General features: G+C 42.0%; 1 protein-coding gene across 7 annotated transcripts in view; it reads right to left on the reverse strand.

The window, feature by feature from the left end:
• Positions 1-3,689: 3,689 nt before the first annotated feature.
• The window catches only part of LOC121818625 (spermatogenesis-associated protein 31D4-like), a 201,702-nt gene continuing 181,965 nt past the window's right edge, over positions 3,690-23,426 (reverse strand). For 5 of the 7 annotated variants that reach the window (XM_060410898.1, XM_060410897.1, XM_060410899.1 and 2 more), the window contains 4 exons: positions 20,180-20,354; positions 9,292-9,337; positions 8,658-8,718; positions 3,690-8,381 (listed from right to left, as the gene is read on the reverse strand). In XM_060410898.1, the coding sequence (XP_060266881.1) occupies positions 4,157-8,381; positions 8,658-8,718; positions 9,292-9,337; positions 20,180-20,218 (4,371 nt within the window). In that variant the 5' untranslated portion in view covers positions 20,219-20,354 and the 3' untranslated portion in view covers positions 3,690-4,156. Of the gene's footprint in view, positions 8,382-8,657; positions 8,719-9,291; positions 9,338-10,064; positions 11,556-20,179; positions 20,355-20,986; positions 21,085-23,426 lie in introns of those variants that run through there. The other 2 variants (XM_060410900.1, XM_042243311.2) reach the window with 2 other exon arrangements.

Raw genomic sequence — 23,426 nt, forward strand, 5'->3', positions numbered from 1 at the left:
ATGTTAGTAGGTAAGTCTGGATAAAGGGTACATGGCTTTATCATCCATGCAACTTTTCCACAAGTTTAATTATTTTCATATAAATACACTTAAAAAACAGTATATTGTTTGCTGTCCTGGATTTTACCTAACTGTTGAGATTTCTAGCTTTGATTCCTACAGCTACCACCACCACCATCTTCAGACGCCAGAAGTAAACAATGCCAGCATAAAAGTTATCTCAGGCTCTGTCCCCAGCAAGACATCTGGGATCCTCTGCACATTTCAAAGGAATTTACAAAACATTGAAGGAGAATACCACCCCCCACAAAAATTTTAATTATACCCAATGCAGAACCAAAAAAAAAAAAAAAGGTCAACATGTTTATAGCAAAGAGCCGCTGATTTTTCTTATCTGGTGCCACCGGGTCATTCATCTTCCAGGGTTTTGTGGTGTGAATTGGTTTGCCAGCACTTTGCCTCTTCTGCTTGTCAGTTACCATTCCTCCACCAGATTTCCATCTTCCAAAAATGTGTTGGCATCTATTGCCATATCCTCTCTCCTTCTTGTCATCCTCAAGCACTTCTTTGTAATCTTTTGTTTCTACAGTTTATTGAAACACAGTTCACATGCCATACAATTAGGGCTTCCCAGGTAGCTCAGCTGGTAATGAATCCGCTTCCAATGCAGGAGACCCCAATTCGATTCCTGAGTCAGGAAGTTCTCCTGGATAAGGGATAGACTACCCACTTGAGTGTGCTTGGGCTTCCCTAGTGGCTCAGATGGTATAGAACCTGCCCACAGTGTGGGAGGCCTGGATGCGATCCCTGGGTCAGGAAGATTTCCTGGAGGAGGGCATGGCAACCCACTCCGGTATTCTTGCCTGGAGAATCCCCATGGACAGAGGAGCTTGGCAGGGCTACAGTCCATGGAGTCACAAAGAGTTGGACATGACTGAGCGACTAAGCACACACTAGAGCACACCATACAATTCACTCATTTAAAGTGTAATTCCATGATTTTTATTATACTCAGATATGTGCTTTATTACTACAGTCAATTTTTAAAATATTTTCCTGACTTTAAAAAGAACCTCATAACCTTTAGCCTCATAACCCCCTTCCCCCATCTTGCAGCTGTAAGCAACCACTAATCTACGTTCTGTTCTGTCTTGGTTTCCCTAATCTGGATGTTTCATATGAATGGAGTCATATGTAGTCATTTTGTGACTGGCTTCTTTCATTAGCATGTTTTCACAGTTCAGCCATGTTGAAATATATATCAGTTTATGGCTTTTTATGCCAAAATAATATTAACTGCATAGATAGAACACATTTGATTTACCTATTCATCAGTTGATGGACATGTGGGTTATTTCTACCATTAACTCTTATGAATACAATGGCTATAGACATTTGTTTACAGGAGTTTTGTGGACATATATTTTCATTTCTCTTGAGTGTATATTATACCTAGAAGTGGAATTGCTGGGTCATATGGTAACTCTGGGCTTCCCTGATGGCTCAGCTGGTAAAGAATCCACCTGCAATGTAGAAGACCTGGGTTTGATCCCTGGGTTAGGAAGATCTGCTGGAGTAGGGAAAGGCTACCCACTCCAGTATTCTGGCCTGGAGAATTCCATGGATTGTATAGTCCATGGGGTCACAAAGAGTCTGACACAACTGAGCAATTTTCACTTTCACTTCTTTCATGGTAACTCTATGTTTAATATTCTGAGGCACTGCCAGACTGTTTTCCTAAAATTTGCACCAGTTTTCATCCCCAGAAGCAGTGTATCAGGGTTCAAGTTTTTTTGAATTCTCACCAACACTTGTTTGAATCTGTCTTTTTTATTCTAGCCATTCCTGTGTGTGTGAAATATTATCTCATTAGATGGTGACTGCAGCCATGAAATTAAAAGACGCTTACTCCTTGGAAGAAAAGTTATGACCAATCTAGATAGCATATTGAAAAGCAGAGACATTACTTTGCCAACAAAGGTCCATCTAGTGAAGGCTATGGTTTTTCCAGTAGTCATGTATGTATGTGAGAGTTGGACTGTGAAGGAAGCTGAGTGCCGAAGATTTGATGCTTTTGAAGTGTGGTGTTGGAGAAGACTCTTGAGAGTCGCTTGGACTGCAAAGAGATCCAACCAGTCCATTCTGAAGGAGATCAGCCCTGAGATTTCTTTGGAAGGACTGATGCTAAAGCTGAAACTCCAGTATTTTGGCCACCTCACGCGAAGAGGAAAAGTGACTCATTGGAAAAGACACTGATGCTGAGAGTGATTGGGGGCAGGAGGGGAAGGGGATGACAGAGGATGAGATGGCTGGATGGCATCACTGACTCGATGGACATGAATCTGAGTGAACTCCGGGAGTTGGTAATGGACAGGGAGGCCTGGCGTACTGCGATTCATGGGGTCGCAAAGAGTCGGACACGACTGAGTGACTGAACTGAACTGAGGATACTCACCAGCTTTTTGAGTCCCAGTCTGTATTGGAGTTTCCCTCCCTCTCTAGACCTCCTTGTAAGGGTGAGTGGGTGTGCAGCCTTGGCCAAAAAAAGGTCCATGGTGAATCCCAAATATCTATAACCCCAGGGCATAGTTCTAGGACTCACCTTTGGTTCATGAGCTGCACGTATTCTGGGGGAGGTCTACCATGGCTCCACCAAGGCTATTAATATCAAAGGTGGCACCTTCATCCTGCTTGGTGAACTGTACACACTAAGGGCAGTATCTTGTATACTGCCATCAAACACAGATGGAAGGAAAGCACCACGATCACCTTCACCACCTTCCCCAAAGAGGGGGATGCCATCTTGATGACATCCTTGGAGATGCTGTTTCAGTACTCTGAGATGCCCTGATGCCTTTCTGCTATAAAGCATCAGTGTGCTGTGCTCTTCTCTCAGCCTCAAGGATGTGCTTGGATCAGACTGAGGAGTAGGGGAGCAGGACACGGTCACAATATGGGAATAATAAGGCATTAACCTTTGTTCCACCAGCAAGTACATTCTTTCAGATGTCTCATTTTAAGACATCTTTTCCTTACTCTCAGCTGTATTTTGGAGAAGGCAATGGCACCCCACTCCAGTACTCTTGCCTGAAAAATCCCATGGATGGGAGAGCCTGGTGGGCTGCCGTCTATGGGGTCCCACAGAGTCGGACACGACTGAGCGCTTTCACTTTCATTTTTCACTTTCATGCATTGGAGAAGGAAATGGCAACCCACTCCAGTATTGTTGCCTGGAGAATCCCAGAGACAGGAGAGCCTGGTAGGCTGCCATCTTTGGGGTCGCACAGGGTCAGACACAACTAAAGCGACTTAGCATCAGCAGCAGCAGCTGTATTTTACCCTGGAAGATAGGGGACTGCCTAGTCAACATTCCTACCACTGACAGCTGGAGTGGTGATTTTGCTCTGTAAAAAAATTCATCAACTGAGCAGCCTGAAAAAAATACCCAAGGAAGGGAACCACTTCCCCAAAGTGTTTTTTCGTAGGGAAACCTCAATGTCAAGTTTAAAGTATGCTTTTCTGACCAAAACATTACATTAACATGACCCACGTGAAACAGATTCTTAAGCAGCTTTTATGCTGTTCCTGGACCCTTCGGCAACCAGCCCAGCATCCAGTACAGTAACATCCACACCCAAACACTGCCATTCAAGGGATTCAGACCCATGTAGGAGCCTCTGGTCACTGAGTTCTCAATAACGATTAAGATTTATTTCTTCTTCAGGATTATTTTCAGAAACTAAACCCATCCTTAAGCCTCTTCAGATATAGAAGACCTGTCTTTCCTACTTCTCTAAAGGATGTAAAACATTCAGTGAGGAAGGTGTGTGGTCTGCTATACATTTTCTTTAAGGCTAAGCCAAGAGGTAGCAGACAAAGCCCATCTCCTCAAATGTCATCAGGAGGAAATGGTCTTTTGCAGAGGGTGGGGGTGGGGGGCACATGGTATCTATTTCTCAACAAGAAATCCAGAGGATTGGTCACCTTTGAGCCAAAGCCAAAAGAAGCAGTAAGTAAGAGCAAAACTATATTCTTCCCTTAGATATAATCCCTGAGTTACCCAAACCCATGCCCTCAACACAGTACACAGAAAATCTTGCTATTAGAGAAACATTTATGGGGAGGATCAACATTCTCCACAAGGAAGGAATTATTTTTAGATGGGCAGTTTTCCTCCTTGGAAATTCTGAAGAAGTGTTTTCTGTCTAAACAGTAGAGACAGATCTCTGGATACCTTGCCTTCAGCATTGGTGGGTGCAGCTGGACAGGCCTGGCCAGCTTGACACCTGTGGGTGGGGCTTGGGTGGGGCACAGGCTCCCTGTGGGGCACTGGTGGGGGATGTTTCTGATACAATTGCTGGTCCTTAAATGCCACAGCTTTCTGGGGCTGTCTTTTCTTGTTTCTGATGTGTCTTGTACTTGGAGGATAGCTCTGACCAGCCAAGATAGCTTCTTGGTGGCGGGACTTGGGATTTGTCACTTTAGAGGAAGCGTTGAAGTTGAAAGGATGTCCCCGGACAGGCTCTGTGTGGACCAGTACTTCAGCCTTTTTTTGAGATTGCCCAAAGTGCACTGGGGAAAGAGGGTCCTCTTGAGAGCTGGTGGCATCTAATGCATGCTGATACCCCAGTTTCTCCTCTAGGAACTTCCTGATGTCTGTCACGATTTTCTGAGCCTCTGTTGATCCAGTAGCAGCGGATCTACTTTTAACTAGGCGTCTGCTCTGCACGCTTGATATGGGGCTGCCCTTTTCCTGGGGATCTTGCCTTTTGCATTTTTCTCCATGATACAGCCACTGCAAAAAGTGCTTCATTCTTTTTCTGATATGGCCTTCAGGAATAGACTGTCCTTTCTTTGAAAGGGTCTGGGAAGACTTGCTCACAAGCATCTCCTCTCGTACTGTCTCCTGAGGAGGGAAACTCTTCCTCCTAAGCTGGGATGTCCCCAGCCCTGCATCCCCTCCACCTAGCTCTTTTGCTCTACACCCTGGGGAGCTCACTCTCTTCACAGATGGTGGGAAATTCTTATCCTGGCACCTCTGGAAGCCATGCTTAGGGACCCAGGGTTCCTGTTGCTGCTCCATCCTGATTCCTCTGTCCTCCACATGGACATGCAGCACCTGGGACTCTCCTGTGTCCCCACCTGAGACACCCTGGCCAGGAATCGGTGAGGCCTTGTAAGTCAAGTTATCTGAAGCAAGGGACATGTCCATGGGTTGGCCTTCAGCCTCGCTATGCTTCCTCTTCTCCAATCTAAACTTTAACTCATCAAGCAGTTGTTCTTTAAGGGATACGCGTTTAGGATCTTGGGGAACTGGTAGTTTGGGTGGAGGGCTTTCAGTGGTCACAGTAGTTTGTGCTTTATTCTCATTCACATTTGTTATTTGGGAGCTCCCTGATTTGTTGGTTGTCAACATGTCATTCGTTTTTAATTGAAGACACTCAAGCTCCTCAGCCTTGAATATCTCCCTAGACACTTTGGGCATAGAAACAGGTTCTGACTTCACCTTTTTGCCCTGTTGCATTTTTCCTTTATCACTGGAACTCATACTCTTATACTTTGGCTCAAATCTGGCTCCAGCTTGCTTTGCAAGTGGCTTTCGGGGATATCCATCAGCTAGTTGCACCTGTCTATGACTTCCTCTCCCTGTGATGCAGAGTGAGACAGGCAGACGAATCTGTCTGGGATCCTTAATTTTCTGAACATCCTCTGCAAGTTCATGGTTGACAGCAGAGTGTGATTGTCTCAGGACCCTCTGTCCTCTCCCCACGGGTGAGGTGGCAGGCAGACAGTGACCCAGGACAGGGGCTGAATTGGTTGTTCCCACTTTGCTTCCATGGAAAGATTTAGAGCTTCTGCTAAAAGACTTGGAGTTCCCAAATTTGGAGTCTGGCTCAGAAATCGCATTGGTTGAGGAGGCAAAGCTGGCATGGGACAAGGACTGGGATGAGGCATCTTTCAGTTTAAAAATTTGTATGGATTCAAGGACCTTGGAAGGAAGGCCCCACAACATCCTCATACGAAACCTTTTAATATGTGCTTCCAGCATCTGCTGTGCACTGGGATCAACAAAAGTCAGGCCCTGGAAGGTATTCAAGGAATAGCACTCACCCACTGATGATGGCAAACTTCTCTCTCTCATTTCGGTGTGGGATTTTGCAGAAAGCATCAATGTTTGCTTGATGGCATGCCATGAACTATGCACAGTCCCAGGGAGTCGACCCTCATTTATTTCCTCAAACTTCTTACTCAAATGTACTTTTAGGACATTTTCAAGTTGTAGACTCTCTGCTGACCCCCTTAAATTTTTCTCTGAGAGACTCACGATCTGACTGCTTATGTTTTTCTCAGAGTCATACCCCAGATCCTTATCTGAAGAGCTGTTTGGGTCTTTCAACAGGGGATCTTCCTGACCATTCTCTTGGCTGTGTTCCTGATCTTTCCCCACATCTTTCTCTAGCTGGAGCATTTCCGAGCTTCTCTCACGGGAGCTTCCAGGTTGAATCGATTCAACACTTACATGTTTGCTACTCTGACCCTTAAACACAGAGATCAGTGAGACTCCATCACTGCTCTCTGACTTAGATGCCTCTAGAAAACCATCTGGAGGCAACATGAGTGACACAGACTCTCTGATTCTCCGGGGCAGGCCCCACCGGTGTTGAATGAGCCTCTTTCGAAGGTGATGCTCGAGTTTCTTCCGAAGTTCATCGCTGAGAGCAAACTCCCCAGGAAGGATGGAGACTGAAACATGGGCCTGAGGGTGCTGGTGGTGAGAAGTGTTAGGCGCTAATGGACAAAAGGCTTCCTGAGATCTTTGGATCACAGAGGGTAAGCCCCACAAACTTTCCTGTTGTTTCTGCAACACGTTCCATTCCAGCTGTTGAATTTCAGATGAGGAGAGAGATTCTGATTCATTCTGAGGTCTATGGAAATACACTCCACAGATCCTAACCTGGGGTAGAGGACCAGGAGGTGTGACCAGGAGTGGGGAATTTGGGTCAGCTTGGGACTGGACCTGAGTGAGAGGTAGGGGCTGAGATTGAGGCAGGGTTTGAGGCGAGGGTTCAGGCTGAATCTCAGGCAAGGACAGAGGTTGGGGATGGGGAAGTCCTGGGGATTCTTGGCCTGTAGAGGCATTTGACTTTCTATTGAAAATAAAGTTTGAGGAACTGTCACTGGAGACATGAACGGCAGAGGGCAAGGACTCACTGTGTAGAGATGGGAGACCCCAGAAGAGCTGGGTAGGTTTTTGCTGTAATTGGTCCTCCACGGTCTTAGGATATGGGGGTTGTTGATGCACAGGTTTATCAGCAACTGACTCTGACATGATCCCTGAGGGATTTAGTTGATAGTCTGGCCTCAATTGTTCTGGAAAAGAATCTTTTTTCTTTTTCTTTTCCTTTTCTTTCCACATCAGGAAATCGCTCCTCTTTTGTACTTGTCTCTCCAGGAGTGCCAGGACATCAGGGCTGAGACATGAGAGATTACCAGGCTCTATGAGGTTGGCTGCAGGGTCTCCCCGAAAAGAGGCCTCTGAAGAGTGAAGGGCGAGAAACTCTTGATTGAAATCACATTGTGCCAATGTGGAAGGGATTAAGTCTTTGGCATGAGCTTGCCACCAAGAGAAGTCTGAAATTGACAGGCTTGAATGATCAATACCTGTAAGTGTTGGTACATAAGGGGACAACACGCCAGGGCTTTCTGTAGGCAAATTCTCAGAAACAGGAGTCAGTAAGATGGCAACTGATTTAGCCTGAGTGACAGTTAAAGTGCAGTCTGGTTGTGGTAAAACAGATAGGCTTGGTGGTGCGAAAGAATCAGCGGGTTTCATTGCTTGGGACAAATCTGATAAGCGGTTGATATCATGGGAAAGGGTGGGGTCAAGGGAAAAGATAGTATTCAGAGACAAAGTGGCCTCTGGTGGGAGAACAGGACATGCTGTCTGCATGTCATGTGGTAGGAGAGGGGGAAAGGCAAGGGGTTGGGGTGAGGAATAATCTACTGAGAATTCGGAATCCAAGGAAGTAAAAGGCTCTAATGCCAGAGTGTGACCCAATGGTGAGGGTGACAAAAAGTCAGCTAAGGGGCTCATGGAGCTAGGTGAAAGAATGGAGGGGGGCAATGGGGAAGGCTCAGGCAGAGAGGCTGGTAGTAGATCTCTTGGAGAGACTGCTGAGAAGGCAGGGGACAGAGTCAATGATGAATCGGCCACAGGAGCTGTGGAAGCCAAAGGGGACATAGAAGAAGCAGAATCTTCCAGGCTCTCCGGGAACAGCAGCCAATTGACTTCAGCAGTTGCATTATTACACACCTCACAGAAGGGATCTGGACACAAGAGCTGACGAAAGCGGATGTTATCATCGTGCCGGCCCAGGGGGCTGCAGGAGACAGGAAGTACAAAGATGCAACCAGGACCGGAATAAGGAAAAGGGGACCTGCTGGCCTGGCAGGGGTGGGCTGGAGCCTGCTGACCCTTTACATTGCTCCACATCCATGACTTCACAACATGCTCAATAACCTTCACCTTAAGGCCTTCATCACATACTCATTCCTATGCTACCCCCTCCGGTGACTCCAGTAGGTTGCACGGAATCCCAGGAATTGCAGAGAACATGCTAAGGAGGGATCAGGAAAGAAGGGGAAAGACTAGTCACCTTTTCAGAATAGAAATCAGCTTCGTTTTTTCCTCTGTTTCTGTCTGGTGAATTCTCCAACCTGAGAAACCAGGAGAGTGGGTTACACGTAGGGAAGGCAGGAGCATAGGTATAATATAAGAGTCTCCTTATGGGAAACCCTTGGGATATTAGACTCTGAAAGACCCAAGAATTAGTAGATGAGATCAAATGGTCAATTTGTTTATATGTATGTTGCTTCACTTGTAGTACTTTCACATGCCTTATATCTCATGTGATGCTCAAAATCACCATGAGAAACACAGAGATCATTGTGGCCTCAGAGAGCAATGTGATTATCCAGGAAGTCAGAGGACTGATACAAAGTCAGGACACAGAAGTTCTGACTCTTGACATCTCACATGGCCACCTGTGGGGAAACACCCACTGCCCAGGTCCATCATGGCTTCAAGCCCAGCCATGAGAAAAACAGGGAATCTGAGAAGTCTCTCAGGCTTGGACTGCCTCCCCATGAGCCTCGCCCCAGATACCTCTGGTTTCTGAGAGAAACAGTGTCTAGCCACTGACATCGTCAGAGGTCACGGACCTGGGATCTCATGGAAAAGGCAGGAAGGGTCACCCTTGGAGAGATCCGGTGAAACAGGCAGAACCTTACCTTTCAGTGTGCCTCCTTTCCTTCTCCTCATGGTTCTGCCCTGATGCTGAGAACAAAAAGAAAAGAATGAAGTGCTGGGGCGCATTCTCTCAGTCCTCTAGAAACTCAGATATTCATTATCCAGGAATAATATGACTCTAATTAATAGACTTTTATATTCTTTTTATCAATGTTAAAGGTTTAAAATGTTTTCAACTTTTTTTTCCTTAAAAAGCCCAAAAAAGACTTTTGTCTCTGAAGTCCACCCTTGATAGTCTCAGTCAGAAGTCACCTGCCCAAGGAGGGCATAGCATCTGAGGCTAACAGTCAACATCTGTGTCCCTCAGATAGCACCTTGGATCCTGACAACTCAGGCTTCAGCCTCTGCTCTGGAGGCTCTCAGAGGCTCAGCCCTGCTTTCCTGACCAGCTCAGCACAAAGGAAGGCTTGGTCAAGTGATGCCTGACTTGAGAATGTAACTCTTGATCAAGCATTGGGGAACTCTGTTCTCCTGCAGAGATCCAAAACTCTCTAAATAACCCAACCCAGGGCCACAGAATTACTGTTTGGGATTTTTCTCCTGGAATTCTCCAAACACTCAGCTGGTCTGTGGGCTTCAAATGAAAGCCTTAGTACTCCCTGAACCACTGGCCCTGCCTCGTTTTATCCTCTCCTTGAAATTCCTATCTTAGGTGTCTCTCTGACCCAACCAAACTCATCTTAAAATGTGGAATAGAATTGGAAACAGCAATAAAGAATCTCTGTTGGGGGTGCACCCAGGGTTACTTACTTACCTTTTGGATGCCTTTGATTTTACAGAAGGTTGGTAAACATGGAAACCCCACCAGGTACCACAGGAACAGAAGGAACAACCCCAGCCCACACAGGAGAATGAGGTCAGAGTCAATATCCAAGGAGGTGGAGCCAAAGCTCAGACATGGGTCAGTAGGGCTATTCAAAAATGAGAGAACATTCCATTTTCTGAATTCCATTGTCTCAATCACAAGGCTGACTGAGATTGGTGAGCACTGAGAGTGCAGTCACTTGAGTATAGTCCAAGGCCTCCATCACTGAGAACTCAAGAGTCACAAAGGGTTTCTGAGGGTGGGGGAGGGGACAACATGAAGAGAATGCATCCACAGCCCCTCCCCCATCCACCAGCCTAGCAGACAGCCTCACCCGTCCTGGGCCTTCCAGGTCTCTGTGCCCTACCCTGCCATCATATTTTCCAACTCCATCCTTTCATGGCTTCATATATTCATTCACATTAATGAAATTTTCTGCCTATCCCATCCACTACCCAGATATTACCAAGGATCCTTTTACTGTTTGAGAAACTTGACTTGGGTCTCACCAGTTCCGCTGCCTTAAAGTACTGTCTGGAATTTTTGCTTGTACACCTTTACACTCAGGATCATCATCATCATAATAATGTCTCTCGGTTGTGTCCAACTTTTTGTGACAGTCCATGGAATTCTCTAGGCCACAGTATTGGAGTGGGTAACCTTTCCCTTCTCCAACAGATCTTCCCAACCCAGGGATCAAATCCAGGTCTTCCACATTGCAGGTGGATTCTTTACGATCTGAGCTACCAGGGAAGCCTCAGGATCATATATGTCCTTAAATCCATCTTTCCTACAGAATGTGTTTGCTAGAGGAACCCAGATATAGAACTTAAAAGTTCTTTTATCTAGTTTTGTGAATGGTGAATGGGAAAATTTGCTTTTTGTTTCAGTCAGCCTTTACCATCTTGAGTCAGTGGGGTGTGTCTCAAATAATTTAAATAAATAATTCACCATTCAATATTCACAAAATTAGTCCCTATAAGATAAATGTAAATAAACTTTCATATGACCTTGAGGATAAGTCTGTAGCAGTTATTTTTCTGAAGTTAGTAAAGCTTAAGCTGCATAAAGATTTTTAGGACATGCTAGACCCACACACACATACACACATACCCTTTGACAAACCAACTCGGTGTTTTCAAATCTAAGAATAAAGTGTTTCTTCACTTCAGTCTTACATCTTTTATTTTAACTCTACTTTTTTAAATTCTACCTAAAATACAGACAGTCCCGCACTCTACATCAATTTCCTAATATGTATACAAACCCGTGTCCTAGTTAGTTTGGGCAACTGTAACAAAATACATTTGACTTTGTGCATAAACAACACACACTTATTTCTCGAAGTTCTGAAAGCTGGAGAGTTCACAATGAAGGCAACAGCAGATTCTGTGTCTGGTGAGACCCACTTCCTGGTTCATATACAGCTGTCATCTCCCTGCAACCTGACATGAGAGAAACAGGAAGTAAGAGAGCTCTGTGAGGTCTCTTTTATAAGAAGAGCACTAATTCCATTCATGAAGCCTCCACTGTTATGATCAAATCACCTCCCAAAGGCTGCATCTACTAATGCCATCATACTGGGTATAGGGTTTCAACATATGAATTTGGTGGGACACAAACATTCTGTCAGAATGGTGATACAGGATACACCCAAGTCCCCTAGTGACAGGGTGGGACCTAGGAGTATCAAAACTTAGGACAAAATCAAGTCTTGACAGCCTTACCTAATTGTCTTTGTGGGTCCTGTAAATATAATCTTTTCCTTAGAGTGCTTTTCCCCCATATATACACACAATGGTTGAGTAGTTCTGCTCTATTTAAGCATCCCTATATATGTTGACCATGATGGCTACGCCATTTCTTCTGAGGGATTCCTGCCTGCAGTAGTAGATATAATGGCCATGTGAGTTAAATTCACCCATTCCAGTCGCTTTTAGTTCGCTGATTCTTAGAATGTCGACGTTCACTCTTGCCATCTCTTGTTTGACCACTTCCAATTTGCCTTGACTCATGGACCTGACATTCCAGGTTCCTATGCAATATTGCTGTTTACAGCATTCGACCTTGCTTCTATCACCAGTCACATCCACAGCTGGGTATTTTTTTTGCTTTGGCTCCATCCCTTCATTTTTTATATAATTATTTCTCCATTGATCTCCAGTAGCATATTGGGCACCTACTGACCTGGGGAGTTCCTCTTTCAATATACTATAATTTTGCCTTTTCATGCTGTTCATGGGGTTCTCAAGGTAAGAATACTGAAGTGGTTTCCCATTCCCTTCTCCAATGAACAACATTCTGTCAAAAAGATGTCCTTTTAATTACAGGAGACTGGCATGCAAAAGTACGAAGTTAAGAAACACCTGGAGTAACAGGCAAATTTGGCCTTGGAATGCGGAATAAACCAGGGCAAAGACTAATAAGAGTTTCGCCAAGAAAATGCACTGGTCATAGCAAACACCCTCTTCCAACAACACAAGAGAAGACTCTACACATGGACATCACCAGATGGTCAACACCGAAATCAGATTGATTATATTCTTTGCAGCCAAAGAGGGCGAAGCTCTATAGTCAACACAAACAAGACCAGGAGCTGACTGTGGCTCAGATCATGAACTCCTTATTGCCAAATTCAGACTCAAATTGAAGAAAGTAGGGAAAACTGCTACACCATTCAGGTGTGACCTAAATCAAATCCCTTATGATTATACAGTGGAAGTGAGAAATAGATTTAAGGGCCTAGATCTGATAGATAGAGTGCCTGATGAACTATGGAATGAGGTTCGTGACACTGTACAGGAGACAGGGATCAAGACCATCCCCATGGAAAAGAAATGCAAAAAACCAAAATGGCTGTCTGGGGAGGCCTTACAAATAGCTGTGAAAAGAAGAGAAGCGAAAAGGACAGATATAAGCATCTGAATGCAGAGTTCCAAAGAATAGCAAGAAGAGATAAGAAAGCCTTCTTCAGCAATCAATGCAAAGAAATAGAGGAACAGAATGGGAAAGACTAGAGATATCTTCAAGATAATTAGAGATACCAACGGAATATTTCATGCAAAGATGGGCTCAATAAAGGACAGAAATTGTATGGACCTAACAGAAGCAGAAGATATTAAGAAGAGGTGGCAAGAATTCACAGAAGAACTATACAAAAAAGATCTTCACGACCCAGATAATCATGATGGTATGATCACTCACCTAGAGCCAGACATCCTGGAATGTGAAGTCAAGTGGGCCTTAGAAAGCATCACTACAAACAAAGCTAGTGGAGGTGATGGAATTCCAGTTGAGCTATTTCAAATCCTGAAAGGTGATGCTGTGAAAGTGCTGCACTCAATATGCCAGCAAATTTGGAAAACTCAGCAGTGGCCACAGGACTGGAAAAGGTCAGTTTTCATTCCAATCCCAAAGAAAGGCAATGCCAAAGAATGCTCAAACTACCACACAATTGCACTCATCTCACATGCTAGTAATGTCATGCTCAAAATTCTCCAAGCCAGGCTTCAGCAATACATGAACTGTGAACTTCCAGATGCTCAAGCTGGTTTTAGAAAAGGCAGAGGAACCAGAGATCAAATTGCCAACATCTGCTGGATCATCAAAAAAGCAAGAGAGTTCCAGAAAAACATCTATTTCTGCTTTATTGCTATGCCAAAGCCTTTGACTATGTGGATCACAATAAACTGTAGAAAATTCTGAAAGAGATGGGAATACCAGACCACCTGAGCTGCCTCTTGAGAAACCTGTATGCAGGTCATGAAGCAACAGTTAGAACTGGACATGGAACAACAGACTGGTTCCAAATAGGAAAAGGAGTGTGTCAAGGCTGTATATTGTCACCCTGCTTATTTAACTTATATGCAGAGTACATCATGAGAAACGCTGGACTGGAAGAAACACAAGCTGGAATGAAGATTGCTGGGAGAAATATCAATAACCTCAGACATGCAGATGACACCACCCTTATGGCAGAAAGTGAAAAGGAACTAAAAAGCCTCCTGATGAAAGTGAAAGAGGAGAGTGAAAAGTTGGCTTAAAGCTCAACATTCAGAAAACGAAGATCATGTTATCTGGTCCCATCACTTCATGGGAAATAGATGTGGAAACACTGGAAACAGTGTCAGACTTTTTTTTTTTTTTTTTGGCTCCAAAATCACTGCAGATGGTGACTGCAGCTATGAAATTAAAAGATGCTTACTCCTTGGAAGGAAAGTTATGACCAACCTAGATAGCACATTCAAAAGCATAGACATTACTTTGCTGACTAAGTCTGTCTAGTCAAGGCTATGGTTTTTCCAGTAGTCATGTATGGATGTGAGAGTTGGACTGTGAAGAAGACTGAGTGCCAAATAATTGATGCTTTTGAATTGTGGTGTTGGAGAATCAGCCCTGGGATTTCTTTTGGAAGGAATGATGCTAAAGCTGAAACTCCAGTACTTTGGCCACCAAATGTGAAGTGTTGACTTATTGGAAAAGACTTTGATGCTGGGAGGGATTGGGGGCAGGAGGAGAAGGGGACGACAGAGGATGAGATGGCTGGATGGCATCACCGACTCGATGGACATGAATCTGGTTGAACTCTGGGAGTTGGTGTTGGACAGGGAGGCCTGGCGTGCTGCGATTCATGGGATCTCAAAGAGTTGGACACAACTAAGCAACTAAACTGAACTGAACTGAACTGAAACTCTTTAAAGACCATATTATTGAGGCATAGTTCACATACCATATAATTCACCCATTAAAATTGTACAGTTCAATGACTTTTAGTATATTTACAATGTTCTGCATCCATCATTACAATCAATTTGAGAATATTTTTATCATTCAGTTTAGTCACTAGGTCGTGTCCGACTCTTTGCGACCCTATGAATTGCAGCACACCAGGCCTCCCTGTCCATCACCAACTCCCGGAGTTCACTCAGATTCATGTCCATCGAGTCAGTGATGCCATCCAGCTATCTCATCCTCTGTCATCCCCTTCTCATCCTGCCCCCAATCCCTCCCAGCATGAGTCTTTTCCAATGAGTCAACTCTTCACATGAGGTGGCCAAAGTATTGGAGTTTCAGCTTTAGCATCATTCCTTCCAAAGAACACCCAGGACTGATCTCCTTCAGAATGGACTGGTTGGATCTCCGTGCAGTCCAAGCGACTCTCAAGAGTCTTCTCCAACACCACAGTTCAAAAGCATCAATTCTTCAGCACTCAGCTTTCTTCACAGTCCAACTCTCACATCCATACATGACTACTGGAAAAAACATAGCCTTGACTAGACGGACCTTTGTTGGCAAAGTAATATCTCTGCTTTTGAATATGCTGTCTAGGTTGGTCATAACTCTCCTTCCAAGGAGTAAGCATCTTTTAATTTCATGGATACAGTCACCATCTGCAGTCATTTTGGAATATAAGGTCTGACACTGTTTCCACTGTTTCCTCATCTAATTCCCAGGAAGTGATGGGACTGGATGCCATGATCTTTGTTTTCTGAATGTTGAGCTTTAAGCCAACTTTTTCAGTCTCCTCTTTCACTTTCATCAAGAGGCTTTTTAGTTCCTCTTCACTTTCTGCCATAAGGGTGGTGTCATCTGCATATCTGAGGTTATTGATATTTCTCCCAGCAATCTTGATTCCAGCTTGTGTTTCTTCCAGCCCAGCATTTTTCATGATGCATTCTGCATATATGTTAAATAAGCAGGGTGACAATATACAGCCTTGACATACTCCTTTTCCTATTTGGAACCAGTCTGTTGTTCCATGTCCAGTTCTAACTGTTGCTTCATGACCTGCATACAGATTTTTCAGGAGGCAGTTCAAGTGGTCTGGTATTCCCATCTCTTTCAGAATTTTCCACAGTTCAGTGTCATCCACACAGTCAAAGGCTTTGGCATAGCAATAAAGCAGAAATAGATGTTTTTCTGGAACTCTCTTGCTTTTTTGATGATCCTGCGGATGTTGGCAATTTGATCTCTGGTTCCTCTGCCTTTTCTAAATCCTGCTTGAACATCTGGAATTTCACGGTTTACATATTGTTGAAGCGTGGCTTGGAAAATTTTGAACATTACTTTGTTAGCATGTGAAATGAATGCAATTGTGCGGTAGTTTGAGCATTCTTTTGCATTTCCTTTCTTCGGGATTGGAATGAAAACTGACCTTTTCCAGTCCTGTAGTCACTACTGAGTTTTCCAAATTTGCTGACATATTGAGTGCAGCACTTTCACAGTATCATCTTTTATGATTTGAAATGGCTCATCTGGAATTCCATCACCTCCATTAGCTTTGTTCGTAGTGATGTTTCCTAAGGCCCACTTGACTTCACATTTCAGGATGTCTGGCTCTAGGTGAGTGATCATACCATCATGATTATCTGGTCATGAAGATCTTTTTTGTACAGTTCTTCTGTGTATTTTTGCCACCTCTTCTATATATTTGTCAATTCCATACATTTATATAAATGGTATTATACAATATGTGGCCTTTCATATATGGCTTCTTTCACTTAACACAATGGTCGTAAGGTTAGTCTATGTTGTAATATGTATCAATACTTCATTTGTTTGTATGGCAAATAATATTCCATTGTACAGATATAACACATTTTGTTTATACATTGATCATTGGTGAACATTTAGGTTGTTTCCAGTTTTGACTATTATGAATAAAGCTGCTATGAACATGTGTACACATTCTGGTGCAAATGTATGTTTTCATTTCTTATTTATTTTTGCCATAACTTAAACTCACATTTTATCTTAGTTTGTTTCTTTTCTGAGATTTTGGTAATATAACCAGGTCAGACTCCTTATGAAATGAAATCTTTGGGGTCTAGATGCAGTTTTTATCAAATGTCTGGGTGTATCAAGTTGCCCTTATGCCAGCACTCTCAGAATTAGCCCTTGAATCAGCAGGAATGGTGGTGATGCATAATGCTTAACATTTAAAAGTAATGAATACCTTATGTTCTCAAGCTTCTATCCTTAGAAAACCAGAAAAGGGTGTAGGAAGAGAAAATGCAATTCAGCCAAAGGGAATATAAGCTGACCTAAAACATACATAAAAGTGCATGTCTGGTCACACTAAAGCATCAGGCATGTGTTTGAGGATGAGAGTAGCAAAAAAATAAAAAAGGCTGAAAAAGAAGGGTACTCAGTTGTGAAAGACTTTAAATGATGGTTCAGGAAGCTTGAATTCTGTATCAAGGCAGTGGGAAGCTAAGGTTTTCATAACCAGAAGAATGGTTTTCCCAGATCTCTGTTTGAGAAAGATGACTGGCAAGCTGATTGAGAGTTAGAAGGAAATATGCATATCAATCACTCTATCATACGGGACTCTTTCTCTTGCAGATAATAGAAAACCTGAATTCTAGCTTAAGCAAAATTTTAATTTATTGGCTTCTATTTTTCCACAACACAGGAGCAGATTCATCTTCTGACTCGCTATCTCTTCTATCTCGCTATCTCTGCTTTCATGGTATTGATCCCTTTTCTTGTAGTCTCAAGGTGGTATCCAGCCAGGGAAAACAGAATTGTCCCAGTTTCTCAATTAAACCCAAACATTCAAGTGATTGGGGCCAGCTCAGGTCACCAGGGGTTTCCCTGGTGGCTCAGATGGTGAAGAATCTTCCTGCAGTTCAGGAGACCCAGGTTCCATCCCTGAGTTGGGAAGATCCCCTGAAGAAGGGAATGACTACCCATTCCAGTATTCTTGCCTAGAGAATCCCATGGACAGAGGAGCCTGGCAGGCTACAGTCCATGGGATTGCAAATAATCAGACACGGCTGATCGACTAACACTTTCACACTTTCAGGTCATAAAATCACTCCTGAAATAATTAGTGGGAATCAAAGAATACTACTGGCCTAGTCTAGGTCAGTATACTTAAAGTATGGTCCATGAACCAGTGCCTATTTCCACATTTTTCTTACCGTCTGTAACAAGATAACTATAGAAACTGAGAATGGCTAGAAACTTATTACAATTTGACAGAGTAATTAAATCTAATAATAAAATTGAGGCATATATTTTATATGTCATTGTTTGAAAGTCATTTTTCCAGTACTTCATTTTCATTGTATTTTACACAAGTACCAGTCCTCAGTGGATGGGAGTGTGGGAGATAAAACAAAGTGGTCCTTCACCAAAGATAGTTTGTGCTCTCAGGTACTGTGCACTATTGTGAAGCCTATAGCTGACACCATTCTGGAAGCACACAGTGAAACTTTGGGAAGATCCTTCCCTTTCTCCATGAAAGAAGGCAAAAAAAAAATGTCCATTATAATTGTGGGATCTTATTTGGAGAGAGGAAGGACACTCCTGTACTTTCTTTAGTTCTCTTATTTTCTCATATTTTTTTTCTGACCTGTCCTAGCAACATTTATTCTGCATAAGCTTTGGATATGGCCATTTTAATAGGCTAAACATTACATGGGCATTCACCTATCCTGCCCATTGGGAGTTTTACTACTAGAATCAAAGGATTTGAATGGCTCTCTTTAACCATTAAGAGAAAAACAACTTTGAGCTAGACTAACACAAGGTAATTACTAAGCTGAGCCAAATTCCTCTGCCATCCTCTTGGCACTGAGGTATGGAAACTCTACAACCCTATAAGAGGTCTGAAGGGGGAAAAAAAGTATTTAAGACAAATTTCAGGGGTCTCAGTTTCTCATTAAAAATGCATTTTAGAAAATTGTTTTAAGTTAACTTGCTAGGGCAGTTGTATGGCAAGGAAACGTGTGTAGCAATTTGGCAAATTGCAATTCTCATCTCTCCTTTAAAATAAAATGGAAACAATAAAAATACAATTAAAAATAAAATTAAAAAAGCATAATCTGAATGAGTATTTTTATTTTTTTCCTAATTAAAGCTTTGCAATTAAAGTTTTGCTGGAGAACAACCTGAGTTTTTAATCTCACAACGGGCTAATACATGCCCAGAATTTGAGATGTCTGCTAACACTCAGATCTGGAATTGACCTTGGAGAACCTTCTAGTCTGGCATTGTCATTTTAAAAATTGGAAACTGAGGCCAGAGCAGGTTTATTTCTTTTTTCCTTAATCCTTTCTTGTGTGTGTATGTGTGTGTTTTCTCTTGGAAGACTTCGAAACTTGGTATCTGCACATAATTTAGACATTATAGGGCTTTTTTCTTTTCAGTAGGAAGACAAGTACTCAACAAACACCAAATTTTATCCAGCACTACTTCAAAAATCTGTAACTTTTGCCTAAGTGAACTTCACAAGCAATTGACATGCTAATGCTTCTTTGTGAAAACCAAATGAAAATATCATGCCTTCTGTAATAAAGTAAGCTGAATATAACTTCAACATTCCTTTATGACCCCAGCTTAGTTTAATAAACAGCAGTAGTATTTCAGAGGAGCAGGTGTAGGTGGTATGGGACAAGGACACAAATATGCCTTGACTCCAGCAATGCCTCCCAAGCCTGCTATCAGTTAAAAAATCCATCATTTGTATTTTAGGTGTTTACTTCTTGTTCGTATAAACACAATGACTGTTCATCAAATGTACATACACAGTGCAAAAGAGAACTGCATTTAGTAGATCACATAGCTGCCCAAAGTAGTTAATGTAGTTTGGATCACTTTTATCCCCTCAGTGTGGGTGTAGGAAGTGAGGGAGTTAGCAAAGAAATGGAATAGAACTTAGATTTGGTGGGTACTTAATTTGTTACCCAAACTTTCATTCATTTCTTAACTATCTTGTGAGAGAATATTTCTCTCACTTCACAGCTAACAAGATTGAGCTAACAAGAAAGATTAAATAACTTGTCCAAGGCCATAAAAGCTAAAAAGTAATGAAGTAAAGGATTTGAACCAAGCTTGCTTTGGTCCTAGGTATGCATCTTCAGTCCCCACGATGCTATCTCAGAGAGCACAGTCACTGGGTCTTGATCCCTGACTCTTCATTATCATGCCAGCAACTATATTTTGGTGTATAACAAATCACCCCAAAACTTAGTGGCTCAAAACAATGGACATTTTATCTGCTCGTAATTCTTCAGTCTGGACTGGGCCTAGTTGGGTGATTCTTCTGTTGATCTTACCAATGGCTGCTCATGTGGATTATCCAGCTGGTAGGTCATCAGGGACCTGGATTTGGCTGGGATGCTGGGATGGCCAGGCTTGTCTCTCAGGGCCTCTCCCTCTTATGTGGCTTCTCCAATGGCTCTCCACATAGCTCTAGCCAGCAAACAGAATTTTGTAAAGCAGATCATGGCTCTGAAGAGAACAAAACACAAACTGCTTAAGGTTTAGAACAAGAACTAATGCCACATCACTCTGCCACTTCCAGTTAATTAAAATAAATCACAGGCGCAACTCAGGTTCAAAGAGAGAGAACTATACAAAGGCAAATATTGGGAGATGTGGACCATTGGGGGTCAACAATGTAATAGTGGTCACCACAATCTTCTTAAACTTTGGTCCAATCAACTCTAAAAGTTGCTGTTTCATCTGTACCTTATGCTTTTCTTAAGTTCAGTTTTTCACTATTTTCCTGCTTGTTTCTCCACTTCTCCCTACCATTTCTTAGCTTTTCTACATTGTAACAGGCCTTCCATAGCCAGCCACAAATAAAGGACGCCTCCCCTTCAGATCAGTGAACTGACCAATCGCATCTTGTCAACTCTCTTTCAGGACATCAGTCTTTGCAGCTAAAGTGTTCTATTGACAGAGATTTTTTTGTTTTGGTTGGTGTTTCGTTTCACATTGTTTTTCAAAGTGGGTTCAAATCTGGAACTCTAAAGGAAATAGGACATTACTGCCTCAAAAAGCAACTTAAGTGAGTACATTTAAATGTTTTGTCCTTATAAATACAATCTAAAATCTGTGATACTCCTCTTTAATTTTACCTGCAAGAAGGCCAAGACAACAAATCAACATTTATCGTGTTTTACATGCTTTAAATTCCTTTAGCAGTCATTCACCAGGGCAGAGAAGGAAGAGAGGCCTGCAGGAATCAGATAATTTCCAGCATTACAATTCTAGTTCACAGCAGGTTGCTTCTTACATGTGGCTAAAATGAGATCAGATTAAATTTCCATTGAAGCATTCAACCTGTCTGATCACTGCTTTCTGCTGTCAGGAGAATTTCGAGGGTACCAAGAATTAGCCAGGGTCAGAAGAACTTGCTGTACAGATAACACAATCATGAAGGGGGTAAAGGAAGTAAGAGAAAAAAATTATAAACATACAAGGTGAAAAATCTTGCTGAAGGGGATCATGGGCTTCCATTTGAAATACTAAGGAATTAAAAGGAAATTTTAAATAAAAGTTGAAATGTGAATTATACTTCAAGAGTTTCTAAATCCATTCACTGACAATATTTATCATTGTTTCTATTATTCTGCTCCTTGAAGCCAGTCATTGGATCTTTGATTGTTGGATTACATTTCCACCAGATATTTAGGTGCAAAAATGAAAGGGGATTAAATTCAATTTGGCTATTAATTGCTCAAGTAAAGAAGGCAACTGAGATTAAAATGTCTTTGTCATTATTTTAGACTAATTTGTTGACTCTAAATTCTATTGTCACAAACATCAAAAGTTAATTGAAAGTGGACATAGACTCATACATAAATGAAATATACACAAACTAATTACAATCCTTATAATGATTTACAAAAGTCTAATAAACTATAAAATTTCAGAGAATCTGACTAGATTCTGATGTTCTCAGGAAGAAAAAAAATGTTTATCAAAGAAATTTTTGAGTGAAGAACATGAATGGGACTAGCCGCACTAGAGTTTTAAATATGTCATAAGGCTGAGCTGGAAAGAGGTTTCTGCAGTGATGCCCACCAGCACCAGCACCAGCACCATTGTCCACGTGGTGGGGGGAGTTCCCAAGGGTGGCTGCCGCCAGTGTCTGTTTTCTGGTGAGCTGTAGTTGCCACCAACCTCCACCCTCTGCCTCTCCAGGAGACTCTCCAAGATTAGTTAGCATTTTTGGTGAGAAACCTCTTTTAAAAATGTTTTTGCTGTGTTCCATACATTTTGGCATCAACTCATCTCATGGTCTCTGCCTGCAGGACAGGTCCTGGATCTGACCCCATCTCTGCATCACAACTTCCAGTTCTCCCCTAGGACCAGACTTCACCACTCTCAGCCTCAAGTAACTGTCATGGTCTCCCATGAACTCCCTATCTTTGCTCTTTTGTTTATATGCTAGCTTCTGCCCTTTTATATGGAAAATAAACTCTCTATGGTGAAAAAAAATAAGGCTATGATAATTATAATAAGACTCTACTGAAAAAAGAAAAAACATAAATACATAAAATACACACTAGATAGTCCAGAATTGATTTTTTTTTTTCCATACAAAAATTTGCTAGGAAACAAAAGTGATATCACTAGAAAGGAAGAACTAGTCATTAACTTGTTTGGGAATAACTTGGTAAGATTTTTTAAAAAATAAAATTAATTTGACCCATCTTTCTTAGAGTATAACAAAATAAATCTTAGATACATTAAAAAGTTAAATTTTTTAAAACATCCTTTTCCAGTGCCCACTCAAAGAAGGTTTTTAGATCTCTGAATTTAAAATCAGGGATGATGTCTTAAGTTTAAAATCCATTTAAGAAATCATAAAAGAAAACTGCCCAGATTACATAAAATTTAAAACTTCTATTTGTAAAAATGAGTGTAGCATAACCAATTTCTTTTAAAGAATAAGAGATTGAAAGATGCATTATTTCTACTATGGCAAAAGCAAACATTTTCACATTTATTATTTGTTGATGAACTTCTATCTGTCTGTGGCCTTTGTTCATGGACACAGAATCAATCTTCCTAAAACTCCGTTTCCTTATGACATTTCCTTGTTGCAGGAATATAGCAATTCTTTTGTTTACCATTGTCAGTCATTTCAGTACAACCTTCATATACTCACCATATTCGTAGACCATCTATACATAATATTTAATACTTTTCTTTAAATCAACTCTGTTTTACTTAAATAAATTTACCTTTGTTCTAACCAATAATTTCTATGAAATCAGAAGCTTTCTGTAAAAGAGATTTAAATGTATAATACAAATTTTAAAACACAAATCTATCTACCACTGAAGATTATCTATGCTAACTGTGCTGATTATTTTTAATATGTCAACTTGGCTGGGGTATGGTATCCCACTGTTTGGGCAAATATCAGTTTACAGTTATGGTGGCTTTTAAAGATGTGATTAACACTTAAATCACTATACTTTGAGTAAAGCTGATAACTTTCCGTAATATATGTGGGCCACATCCAATCAATTGAAAGACTTGAGAGAAGACTGAGGCCCTCCAAAG

This window comes from Ovis aries, chromosome 2 (genome assembly GCF_016772045.2).
Source record: "Ovis aries strain OAR_USU_Benz2616 breed Rambouillet chromosome 2, ARS-UI_Ramb_v3.0, whole genome shotgun sequence".
Classification (NCBI taxonomy): Eukaryota; Metazoa; Chordata; class Mammalia; order Artiodactyla; family Bovidae; genus Ovis; species Ovis aries.